The 13,682-nt window shown below is 40.2% G+C and overlaps 1 protein-coding gene across 1 annotated transcript in view; it reads left to right on the top strand.

The window, feature by feature from the left end:
• The window catches only part of LOC131992197 (tyrosine-protein kinase CSK), a 50,183-nt gene that overhangs the window by 27,191 nt on the left and 9,310 nt on the right, over positions 1-13,682 (top strand). Inside the window, exons 3-5 of the mRNA XM_059357686.1 lie at positions 3,975-4,088; positions 5,228-5,340; positions 10,443-10,662. Of these exons, the coding sequence (XP_059213669.1) occupies positions 3,975-4,088; positions 5,228-5,340; positions 10,443-10,662 (447 nt within the window). The remainder of the gene's footprint in view (positions 1-3,974; positions 4,089-5,227; positions 5,341-10,442; positions 10,663-13,682) is intronic.

The following is a 13,682-nucleotide window of genomic DNA, read 5'->3' as shown; positions in this document are numbered from 1 at the left end:
GTTCATTCTTACAGGAAGACTGTGTTGGTGATTGTTGAAGGGAATGCATGTAACCAAGCTGCAATTCACACTCCACTCACATGAAGTCACACTCTCAGCCAATTCATGGATGAAAGGTCATATTAACTCAGTTGTGCCCGCAACTGTTTCCTTTGGTGGAGTGTTCTCTCAGCTTTCCTGAGCACAAATGTGAAGACATTTTCAAAGTTAGTCAAACAATTTGGCTGAAAAGTGAGTTGTTCTTATCATACTATATCTATACTGTGGGCACATGGAAGTACAGTTCTTGCCAATGACTCTTATATTTCAGGAAAAATTGTTTTAAGTGCCTGGTATCCATAAACTTATAGCAAGTTAAATATATTTGATATTCAACTTGTTTTACATTTATGAAATAAACATTTCTTGAATTATGCCTGTACCAACTTTCAAGACTTTAAACCAATTGGAACAAATGTTGTGGTATTTTTCCTCATCATAGTACAAATGGGTTCACAAGGAAGGTCGAAGCTAAAATGTAAACTATGGATGTAGCTCTTAACTATTAACAGCCATAACAAATAAATGTGACAATGTTTTTTTTTTCCCAATAAGTCCCTAGGTCTATACATTTCATAATGAAGAGAAGTGTTTCAATGTGACAACTTTAAATTCCTTGTTTTATCAAACCAGCAGTCTAAAACCAAAAGGTATTCAGTTTATAATAACATAGAACAGAAAAAATCCTCACAATGCAGAAAAACTAGAACCAGGTCATTATTGGTGCTTTTGCTTATTCATCATCTTTCACGGTTGATAAATCATCTTATTATTTCAGCAGTATGTAGCCGGCATTTGGCCAGCATTAGTTAAGCAGAAAACATCTATAACTATAGATAGAGAATAAAGAAAAAACACTTATACCTTCTTATATATAGTGGGCAACCAATATTCAAAATATACTGTGATATAACCTTCTGGCCATCCCGCCAGACCTTGATACCTTCTAATAATATGAGACTAATGAGACGACTTAATAACGTGCACATACAAGCAAGGGACAGCGTGCAAGACACTGAGGCGCTGAAAGAAACCCATATCTGTATCAATGTATTAATGCACATAGCTGTTGAGCAGTGCACACATCCATCAAAGTGTCCAGCTCAGTTTTAGCGGTTTCACATTCCCTGACTGCCGCAGCGCTTTAACTAATGCTTCTCAAGTGCGAGCTTCAGAGTAGGATTACTTTCTCTCCTGCATCCTGCCTTCACATGTCCTTATTGATCCAGGTTGTTTTAATCTGTCACACCACACTGCTCTAGTTTCCAGAATTAAAAAAAGATCAGGGCTTGGTTCCAACTTGAATCTGTTAGAATGTAATCTCACAAAAATGAGAGGAATCAATATTTTTCTTTCTCGTGACTCATTCTGTGTTACATTAATTAATAAAAAAAATGTTTTGTTTTGAAAGTGAATTTTAGTTGCGACTAAAGACTCATGCTGTAATGTCACAGTCAATAATCCTGTCGGATTATTCATCCTATTTGAGTCTCAAGACCCTGAGAGAAAAATCTGCGGTTTATGCAAAACATTAATGTTTAATGGATTCAGTGTAATTCTGTCTTAATTTTGAAAATGTGTTTGTATTACTATAACTTGGGTTTCTGTAAGCCAAGAGGTACATTTATTTCATTTATTTTTTTGACCCAGACTGTTGAGGAACAGTGGTGTGACACATTGGTTATCTTACCAACCTGTGACCAAAAGGTCAAAGATTCAGTAGTTGTATGTTTTGATCAGCATCCAGTGAATAAAACCACCTAGCAAGCAAATGACTTGTAGGTCACTCAGAAGGTAAACTAGAGTTGGTGATAATGAAATACCAAGAACTAGCGGTGTAAGAAAATACTGATACACCTTATCACAATATTTTGTTTTGTGATACTGTATCAATCCTTGACAAATTGCACAACAAGTGGAGCTATGATGTTTGATGTTGCAGGAATTAAAGTGATACATACAAATGAAGATCCCACTGCTGTGATTTCATAACAAAGTTAACCGTTTCTTCTCAGATTTTCTGCATATGGTGATGTGTTCTTTACACTCTGATGGTTTTCCTAAAATTAGATTAAATAATTGCAATATATCGCAATAAACGATAACCCCTTTGTCATGACATGTATCGTATCGCCAGATTCTTGTCATCACACAGACCTACTACTTATTGTTGACCTCCAATATATTTGATAATGCAGTGTAAGACTCATGCATCAATTTGCCGTTTTAAAATTGTCAGTCATCAGCAAAAACTGAATCAAACTTGGTTGCACTTTCCTTTGGTGAGCAACTTCAGGTTAAATGTAGCCCATTGTTTTCTTCTCCAGTTGCATTGTGTATTACATCAGGCTACATTTCAAATTACTAGAGATCTTCAAGGAAATATCCCGAGCAATACATTCTTCCTAGCAAAAGCACTTTTCATAAAGTCCTTTGGTTCAAGTGACCAATAACAGTGGAATAGCATCTACACAACCCTCAGTCGCAGTGGCCCAAACTCATTTATGCAGTATTGACTGAGACAGCATCAGACACATTCAGCAGTACCGTGTGTTGTCAGGAATAAAGCAGCTTGTACGAGGACCTTAGCTGCACACTCACACCTGCTGCTTTGTACTCCGGCTTTCTCATTTCATCTCATTCACTCTATTGTGGTATGTTTCTGATCACACCCACTGTGCTGATCTAACAGAGCAAACTGAACACACAAAGCGTCCTTATCCGAGCTGTCATTTACATTTGTATTTTTGGCATCAAGCTGCCACATTTATAGTATTCAGAGTGATTGACAATGAGTGCAGCTAGCTTTTCAAGAAATCAGTTAAGCAGATTTAGAGGCAGAAACTGTGGCTCATATTGAAAGAAGTCGTTAAACCAGGGAAGAGTCAGTGTTCCTCACATACAGCAGAAAGCAAGAGGGGTTTTGAACATACAATATGATTAAGTGAAATATCTTTCATTTAATAACTTCACATACCATATTTATCAGTTGAAGGTTCACAGAGAGACTGAAGATTGTCCCAGCGGGCATTAGACAGAGGGCTCTCAATTACCTTGGAAAGGTCAGTAGAATAGATGAGTCCAAAATCACACAATACAGCTGGCGAGGTTAAATCGTTTAATAAGTAGACAGACAGCCAACTAGAAAAACTATGCTAAGTCAATCAATCTAAAAAGGCATAAAATGAAGGCATTACAACATTTCTATTGGTTTCATATTTTGCTGTCCAGCCTGAAAACTTTGTTTCCCTTTTTTTTCCAACTTCACTACTTAACTGCAGTTCCTCCTCTCCGCTTTTGAAGGGCGGCGCAGTCTCCTCAACCTTTTGCCAAGTTTCTTACAACCACCCAGGCCCTCAGGGTATATTAATCTCTGGCTTTGAAGTGGGTGGTGTTAGTATGCATATACAGAGAGAAAGATTATTGCCATGGATCTGTGCCACACCACTGTACGTGCACTCAGTTTAATTTTCAAGGTATCATCACATGAAAATACAGGCTGAGTTTATAGTGGTAATTATCACATATTACCAAGCCTCTAGTCATGTTAAACGATAAAATGTTGGTGATGTATGTGAGAAAATCAGTGTTTGAACAGTTAAATAGTTCATTTAGTGTTATTTCTTACTTGATTGGTAGTAGTTTTTTTGATTGTAACTTCACAAAAAAAGGATTCAAACACAGCACCTTCTGACCACAAGGCTGTGGTGTTCGAGAGTTAACCACTATGTCACAACATCACTGAACATTACAGAACTTAGTGGTCAATTAATTACTTCCATGTCCCCCCCACAGTGCCTTGCTTCCTCTATTTTTGACTCTTTTGCTGTGTGTTGTAACATGTCTGTCACAAATACCTCAGTTCAGCTCTGAATACCAAACTGAGTTACATCTCTGTAATTAATGCTGGTTCTTCTCGGTCCTATGTGATGTAGGCACCATGGTCGACTGGCACAGAGTGTGTAGCCAAGTACAACTTCCAGACTGCCAACGAACAGGACCTGCCTTTCTGTAAAGGAGATGTACTGACTATCATCGGAGCCACGAGGGTGAGTCGGCAGGTGGATTAGACTGTATCGGAAATGTTGCACATTGTATTAAACAAGCGCTCAAAGCTGCAGCCCTGGCCAAATGATCATTATTCAAGGAATGAGCCAAGAGTTAATTGCTTAAAAGATTTTTAATCTACTCTTCATCAGGTTGTACAGTTAGGTATACAGAATTATATGGTACAATCCCCAGCTACTACTTCTGAATACTTGAATTTTGCAGTTGCACATTGGGAGAAAATAGAGAGTTGACCATGTGGGATATAACTAGGTCAACTTAAATCTACAGGACTGTCACACAAGCAGTGCCATCTTTATGTTAGGTAAAAAACTCAAATGCATATGGTTCTTTTTCTTTCATTTATTTTGAATACACAGTGTCAAAAATGGAAACAATCCTTGTGCTGGGGACTAAGGTAGCATTTTGCCCAACTGGCTATTTTGGTGAACTATTTTCATTATAAAAAAGTAAAACAATAGGTTTTGAAACTAAAATATATAGTTATGCTATGAAACTGAAAATGCCAAAATACTTAAAATAATAAAAATAAAACTTCCACATAGGCTTGGTAAGTAATTTTTCATACCGTCATACCTTTCCGACCTTTCAACGGGGGTGAACAGTATATGGTGGTTATTGAACTCCACTCCGCTTGTTATGCTACCCATAACTTACTGCTAACAGTTTTAGGGATAACAGTTTCTGGGCATTACTCATGCTTGTTAACTTACCAATTTACCCGCATTAGTCTACGTACTGTTTCTTCCCTGTGCGGCTGCATGCACTGGACCTTGACCCCAGTACAGTGACAGTTTGATCTCATGAATCATTACAACCCAAGGTTCAGCTAGCAAAAAACTTGAGGTCCTAGTGAATGTAATTCCATCAAATAGCTTTGTAGCCTTTGTAGTCCCTGGGTTTCATTTTATTTAGAGGCAATGTCTGGCCACCACTTCCTGCAAAAACGTGTTACCACCAACACCATAAACCAGTGTTTTTTAAGTGGATTTTGGTATGAGTACTGGTCTGCTTCACTTCTGCTGCAGACTCTGTTTGGAGAGGGACATGGGGATATTAATGCTCCTCAATTATTAGTACCAGTATGAAGGTTGTGTTGTTGTGTGTTTGGTTGTTTCAGGATCCCAACTGGTACAGAGCGAGGAACACAGTGGGCAGAGAGGGCACCATACCAGCTAACTATGTCCAGAAAAGGGAAGGAGTCAAGTCAGGAGGGAAGCTCAGTCTTATGCCGTAAGTACAACAAGGGGAGAAAGCAAATAACTGTGTGTGTGTGTGTGTGTGTGTGTGTCTGTGTGTATGGGTTTTCTTGTATTTCTCATGTATTTAGAAACATGCACACATTAAGGTATTATGTTTGAAATATAAATAAAAGACTCTTGGATATAATCTGAAAAAGAAAAAGTCAACATTAAGTTTATTCATAATGTAAGTTGTGATAAAATGCATCATAAAAGCAGTGTTAGACTAAACGTAATTTCTATAAAATATAACTGTAGAATGTGAATAATATTTTGAAAAGAACATTTCTACAGTGAAGTGAATATGGCGATATGCTGCAGTATTCAGAGTAACAATCTAAACTATGGTTATGAGTCTTCCGCAGCTCTGACACATTATGCTCCCTTCCCTTTTTAAATGTGTGAACAAGTTGTCGTACCCCCGTTCACTTCTTTTCCCTGCAGCGAGGAAAAATGTGTTGATTTCAAAAGTCATGCAAAGCATCAAAAGATGGAAATTCCATCTTTTACACTCCTTTGGTTTATACTGTGTCTTCTCTTGTCTGTGTCTGGCTGCCACAGAGGCCAGGACCAGCTGCGCACTACATTTCAATCAGGCTCTTTGAAACAGCAGTTATTTCAAAAAGAGGAAAACATAACGAGAGGCGATATGCAAATGAAGCGAGACAGGAAAGCCGAGAGCATGCAAGCTGGCTCAGTATCATCACATAGCTATAAGATGTTGTCATCGGAAAGCTGCCAAACATTTGTGTTCATCCCTCAAGTAGTGATATACAAGTATTGTAAAACTTAACAGATTACTCAGAGGACTTTTTAATTTCAGTGTCACAAAATTACAAGGAAATGTAGAGTCATAAGAAGAAGTCTCCTGGGAGAAGCTGTGCAGCTAACATTACCCAAACAAGCAAAAGTACTCATTTCTAACATTGATGCTACAAATGTAAAATCAATGTGAGAAATGCATAGCTGGTTAGAAGCTGAAGTAAAATTCTCCAGAATCAGTGGAATTTTGCAACCACACATCATCCACCAAGTTTTGTTGCTGCGATGACATGCTGGTTTGTTGCAGAGGAACAAGCAAAGTATATCAAAATGGGACTATAATTTACTGTTGCTGACCATTCCTGATTCACCTGAGCTTTTCTATATTTGGCTGACATTTCTGTCCTTCTCTACTATTTTTTCACCGGTATCATTCTTGAAGCGCCTTCCAGATTTTTCAGAATTCCTATCGAGTACCACATGCAAGGGAACAGTTTATTGTCCTCTACGGACCACTGCTGCTTCAGTTTAACGTCCATAGTGTACTCTGTGACTGCCATTGGAAAAAATACAAAAAGTTTGTTAGTTATGTTGGTCACGATAACACGCCCTCAGCCCCTGATGTAAGCAGCTCTTGGTTCTCAACCAGCAAAGTGTTGCTCAGGAACTAGTTCTCGTGGCTGAGAGATGGTTCTTTGGCCTTTTTAAAATGTGAAGAACTGGTTCATGAATAGACACTGGCTCTGAACCGGACCTAAAACTGCTTTTGTGGAAAAAATGGTAATATGGGAAATGTTCCACCATCAGCTATACTGAAGTGAATATAGCAGCTTTTGTAAAGTCAGACACCATCTTTAATTACATTTATTGTGCTTCCAGTATTGTGCATTTGTGCTCTACAGAAAAGACAGTTTAGTGGATCTTTAATGTTGTTGTTGTTTTGCTTGTTGTCTTGTTTTCCTGAAAGACACATCAACCCCAAATTTGCATTTTAATCCCAAAATGAAGTCCTTGTACCCCAAAGGAAGTGTGAGCTCTCCACAAACTGAGATCAGTCTAAAACATGGGAGTCTTCAGTTGAACAGTGCTTATAGAGCTGATGGTATGTCACTGTAACATCCTGTCGACAGGAAACATTTAAATAGACTTTTGACCCTCTTTGTCTCACTTCATCAACTGCTGCTGAAAGCTTTAACCTCTCGTTTTGCCACCAATCATACTGCCTGTCCGCACCATTTTGAGCATGGTCATAGGGTCACCCAGCTCTGGCATGTTGCTGTGTGTGTGGTCGGAAGAGGCCCGACGCTAACTTTAAATTAGCCTGTGTGACTACGAAGGCTTTGCCAACACACAACTAAAGGCATGAAATGGCTACGTTAAACATTAGTCAGCTTACATTTAATACACTACTCAGCTACGGCATTAAACTGTACTAGCTAACAAGTCTAGTGTCAGGTCAGGAATAATAACTTGTACTGGTTGTGTGGCAACTAGGGGAACCTCATGAATGTTGCAAAAATTGTTTTCTAGCAATTTTGATGGACAATTCGTCATTTTAATGTGGTAGTCAGATGATGAATCGCATGCTGTCTCCCTAAATAAGTATTCAGTCGTTAAAGCTTTAAGATCCTGTATAATATGGCTGTTTTCTTTCCACGCTGTTTCTTTCTTGAGAGAGAGCACAACATAGATTAATTGTTGATTGCCGACATCAATCAATACTGTCACCAGTTTTAGCTTATTTCACTGAAAGCAATGCATACACTCCATTTTGCACAGTTACACTTGCTGACCTCATATCCTGCTCCCCCTGAGATCACAACATAGTTAAGTGGGATTTTTTTCTTCAAAACACTCAAGTCATCAGAAGTCGTTCCTCTGGAGCCATTAGCTCTAACCCACAGGGACTTGTTGATTTAGTTGTGAATCACTAACAGATGTCTGTGAGAAGACCTCTCCCTCTCTTCTGGGTTACATAAGAGTTCAGCTGTGCTCCACTGTCCCCATTCACGCCTTGACCGATTGATACTCAGCAGTAGATTGAGTCCTCGTCTCCCTCGTTGGCATCTAACAGCTTGTTCTCTCTGCTGCCCCCATGTGGCATTCATCTGCCACATATAACAGCACCACCTCTACAGAAAGCTGAAATGCTGTCATTCCCCATTGTCCCCATCATGTTGTTTACCACATTTTTGTATCTTTTGTTTATTATTTCAGTATGATGTAACGTATGAAAACTGCAGGTAATTGCTGTGGACAGAACAGCCAGTGTGTGTCTCTGGGCCATCCATGCTTGGCGCCTGCTCTTGGATTAGTGGGAGTTAAGGAGCTGCTGCCCATCGGAGAAGCTGCCTGCACTGATCTAATCAACTCGACCCGTATTAAGCTGCTTTGCCACAAGGGCCACTGCTGTCTGAGGAGGCCCGAGTACGAAGAGGAGTAGGATGGAGTGACGGAGGCAGCCACAGGAAAGCAGGCTAAATCAATTACAGCTGTTGATTACCACCCATTCACCAGCCAAGACGGATAGAGAGACACTGTAGGCTTTTGTTTGCAGCTAATACGACACAAATCAATGGGAAACGGTGTGCTGTGCTGTGGTTGAGGTAGCTGGGATGGTGGTGTCTGAGCTCAGGATCACAGGTCTATAGAGGCAGAAGATAAGTGATATCCAACTCCTTACAACAAGGACTCAGATTTCGTTAGAGTGAAGTCTAACTATTGGAAAATCTCTGAGACACAGTACACTTTACCTTTTCATATCACAGGTTACAATTAATTTGCTGTTTAGATTCAGAAGCATCAGTGAGTGAAGGTGCGTAGGTAGAGAGCAGTACATTACAAATCGTAGTTGTGATCAGGGATCAAGTAAAAGTGATGTGTGGCATAAATTAAACTGCATGGAAATATGTATATTAGAAATAAACTCAGGTTTCCTTAGACCCGGGTGACACAAGAAGAAAACATAAAGCCCCACCTCGCTCTTCTTCTTCGTGCTGTGTGTGTACATTTTATACTCTCGTAATTCTACATTGACAACTTCATCAGAGATTATTGTTGTGATTTTTGTTGTTTTTATTTATTTTCTTAGGCAAGGTCTACCTTCTATCCCACGACCGTCCCAAAATGCTTTTTTTTAATCTGGTCTGATCCTTTTTCCTACTTTCCTGTGACAGCAGAACATTTGAGTTAGAGCCCTGAATAAGGGCCCACAACCAGGATACTAATGTCATGTAAACGCACTCACTGTAATGCAGCTGTCTAATCCATCCGTTAGTAGCCTATAGATATATGCACTAGGCCATATGGTGAGGGGGAAGCAGGGTTATACAGCCAGTAAAGCAAGAGCTTTATTTGCTCTCAGAGCATGTTAACTCTGAACAGCTTTTTATATCCGCAGAAGCCTGAGTTAAAAAAGCAATAATAATAAACCCTTAGTCAGTCCATCTCCTGGTCTCCCTGACCTCAGCCAGGAGTGAGTGACTCGGTTCTGGCCTATCCACCACGTCGTCTGAGCACTTTTTGCATTTTCCTGTTATTGCAGTGCCTGCGTGTCAGTTTCCGACTCTGCCTCAGGCTTCTTGTGTGTGTGTGTGTGTGTGTGTGTGTGTGTGTGTGTGTGTGTGTGTGTGTGTGTGTGTGTCAGCGCATGTGTGTTTGTGAGCACCATGTTTCCTGTTGTTTGGGTTCAGGTACTTTCTCACTGACTTCTCCTGGAGTCAAGACGACCCCGCCCCTGCTCCGCTCGAGCTGAACAAACTGGAAGCGCTGCTGCCGGCTTCCCATTTCCACCACGCTCTTGTTTTTCACTTCTCATTTCAGAGGGCTGCGGGCCGTGATGCGTGGAAGTGCATCCTTGTCTGGTTCAAGTTGCAAATGAACAAATCGAGTGTAGTGAAAATGACCCGTGTGATCTGTTGTAGGAAGTGTGGAAGGATTTAGGCCCATCTGATGTTGTTAGCAGTGACACCGAGCAGATGAGGATTTCAATTGTTTTCCACAAGAACTGACAGATGTGGAATCTGTGTACATGGATCAGACTCTTCTCTAAATATTTGATTGTTGCAACAACTTTTGCGCTGTGTGTGTATGATGTGTGGGCATGCAATCAGCCTGTCAGTTTTTGAATCTCAAACCCTTTTCTTTCCTCCCTTTCTTTGTCCCCAATTGTCATTTTTTGATGTCTGATTCACTGTCTCCTCCTTTGTCATTCTTTCTCTGCCTCTTAATTTCTTGTTTTCCTTCTTTTCATACTAGCTTTCCATTATTTTGTTACATTTTCCCCTCCTCTCTGTCTTGTCATTAACTCTCTGCTGTCTTGCCTCCTTGTAGCTGGTTTCACGGGAAAATAACTCGGGAGCAGGCCGAGCGACTCCTCTACCCTCCGGAGACGGGTCTGTTCCTGGTGAGGGAGAGCACCAACTATCCCGGTGATTACACCCTGTGTGTCAGCTGCGACGGCAAGGTGGAGCACTACCGCATCATCTACCACAACGGCAAGCTCACCATCGACGAGGAGGAGTACTTTGAGAACCTCATGCAGCTGGTTGAGGTGAGTGACAGCAGAGAACATAGCTGTTATTCAAGCTGCTATTTTTTTCTTTACATTATATCCTTCACAGCCACAATACACTTGGCTTTCAGTCTGGCAGATGAAAATGATAATTGGAGACTGTCAGGACACGACGGCAACCAAGTGGTTGGGAAGTTTTTAAACTTTATTATAGTGAGAACTGAAAGTCACAGCTGAACCACAGAAAGAGCGTGTAAACAGAGTTGTTTGTAAGAAAATGAAACCTTTGACCACTGACATTCTGTCCATAAATGTCACTCTCGTTTCATGTTGTTCCTTTCTCCTGAACATCAGTGAGATGTAGGGCAACATTTTCATGCCAAATATTGCTCTTGCTCCTCAGTTGTGAGAATCCACTGCTCTTTGTCTCACGGGATGGTAAACTGAATGTTTTTGGTGGTGGTTGGACAAAACATGCAATTTGAAGATGTCATGTTGGAAATTCTGAAGGGCGTTTTTCACTATTTTCTGACCAAACCATTAATCAAGAAAATCATCTGCAGATACATCAGTAATTTACCACACTAATCATTAGTTGCAGCCCAAGAAGGCCTCATGAAATTTTCAGGAGCATGCCGTGGAAAATGCGATATCAGCTCTTGTTTCAATCTACATGTAAAACCGGCCCACAAACTTGCCTGTAGATACCTCACTAAAATATAGAAGTGAAATTTTGCAGACTTTTAACTAGCTTTGTGTCATTGCAGTGTGGGTTGTATATGCAGATGAACAGTGTTTGGCATCCCTCCCTGACACGAAACATGGAGGGAAGCCAAACACTGTTCATCTGTATATACAACCCACACTGCAATGAGACAAAGTTGGTTAAAAATCTACCTGCTTTGTGTGTCGGGCTCAGGTAATGGTTCTGTTGCCATTTTACATTTTTATACCAGTATTAACAATTAGTTAAATTAAGTTCCCCTATGATCAATCATTTAGCAGTATGATTACATAACTCTGTAAACACAAGACACACACACACACACACACACACACACACACACACACACACACGCTCGGTGTGCCCTAGGAGTTTCCCTAAAAATCAGACTCAAGTACATTCTTCAAAAAGCCGTCTGATCCTCTCATTCCCCGCCTGTTATCTGAAAGCTGGTTCAGAGGAAGGACATAGTGTGGAGAGGGGAAGACAGGAGACATGATGGCAGAGGGAAAGGAGAGAGAGAGTGGCCTTTCATTCTCTCAGATAAAGAGAAGAGCAGGATTGGCGGCTATCACACTTTTAATTGGACCTCATCTCTTTGCCTTGCGGGGTGTTGGAAGTGGACGACAGGAATGTGCCAGCTGGCACTGAGACCGTCTACATCCCGGGTGCATTCTTGTTATCAGCCACCCACAATCTATCTCTCTATCCTTCCCTCTCTTGTTCACACCCTCCAGGCTCGGTTCTGCCTCCACTTCCTTTCTCCACCTCCCTCCCCTCCCTCTCTTTGTGTTCTCTCGTGTATACCTGGCATATTGCTTTCTTTCCTCCTCTCTTTGTTATCCATCTCAACCTCTTCCTCTGCTTCACCTCCCTGCGTTTCTCTCTCTCAATTTCACTGTATCTTTATCCTCTCCCCTGCCTGCATTCCCCCGTGTCTTCTCTTTCTCTCTATAATAGCCTATGAGAGGATGCCTTGCATTCTTGCGTGTTTATCCAGCTTCCCCTGCTCTGCCTGCCCTGCTCTTATTGGCCTGTCACAGCAGGCTTCACATAGACCTACACATAGCATTTACACGCTGCATGTACATATGTGTATGTGTGTCATATATATATACACTGACACACCCAGGCCTCCTATCTGTCACTCACAACATCCACTGTTATGCATGTCAATCAAATGAATGCAGTGAAACAAAGATGGTTTCAAGGGTGTAACAGCATGCTGAAAGTATTTTCAGCTACAATGCCTATTTAGTATTTTTACTCTGTGATTACACTGTTCTGTGTTAATTACATATGGGAAGTTTTGGATTTATGCAGCACCATTGTGTACTAAAAATACATGTTCATGTTTTTAAAGACTGAATTTAAGTAATTGTAATGTGTACAAAGCAGTACTTATTATGCAACATTCAGGGTTGTCTGTACTGTACATTTCGAAGATGATAATGAAACACTGCACATATAATAATAATAATAATAAATGATACAAATACATCACTGATGTATACTAAAGAAAATCTAACTCTGTATAATGATGTAAATACATGCATATATTGAGGATGGTGCTCTTGCTGTTTGACATGTGGGTGCATATGTGAGTGCTGAATTATGTAGTTGAGTGGACCCCTCCTTCACCAGGGTGCCCCCTGGTGGCCACAGTAGTTACTTACACTCTGTGTTCAATTCGCCATGCTGCAGTTGTATAACATAGTTTCTTTGTTGTTGGTGGAGTGGCTTCAGTGGTGGAAATATTCAGATATTTTACTTAAAAGTAGCAAAACTACAATATTAAAATACTCGATTTTCGAGGGAGAAAATTCACCAATTACTGATATGGCAACCAATATAGTGGCTTTTTGAGATTAAATTAAAAGAGACCTTTTCTGCACTCATTGAGCACTGACATGACCATGCAAAGTTACTCAGAAGGCTGCTTTCTTAAGAAATAACTGAAAGCATATTTAACATTATTAAACACTATACATACAGTGGATGAACATTGTCAGCCAGCTCTAGAACTGAGAAAATAAAGAATAAACCAAAATAAAAGAAATAGCTTAAGCACAACTGCCTCAAAATCGTTCCTAAGTACAATCAGGGTTTGTACGGGTGCTTGAAATCCTTGAAAATGCTTGAATTTAAATGTTGTATTTTCAAGGTTTAAAAAGTGCTTGGATTTTGGATAAAGTGCTTGTAAATGCTTGAAATTCTTACTGTATTTATCTTGAAATCTGACTACATCCATCTATAGAATATAGATAATCACATGTTCAATGTAAAAAATAATGAGTAGCCTATCTGAAATGAAGACCGTTCCTCCTAAAAGAGT

Source organism: Centropristis striata, chromosome 2 (assembly GCF_030273125.1).
Source record: "Centropristis striata isolate RG_2023a ecotype Rhode Island chromosome 2, C.striata_1.0, whole genome shotgun sequence".
NCBI lineage: Eukaryota > Metazoa > Chordata > Actinopteri > Perciformes > Serranidae > Centropristis > Centropristis striata.
Note: the sequence above shows the minus strand (reverse complement) of the source record. Positions and strands in the feature narration are given on the sequence as shown.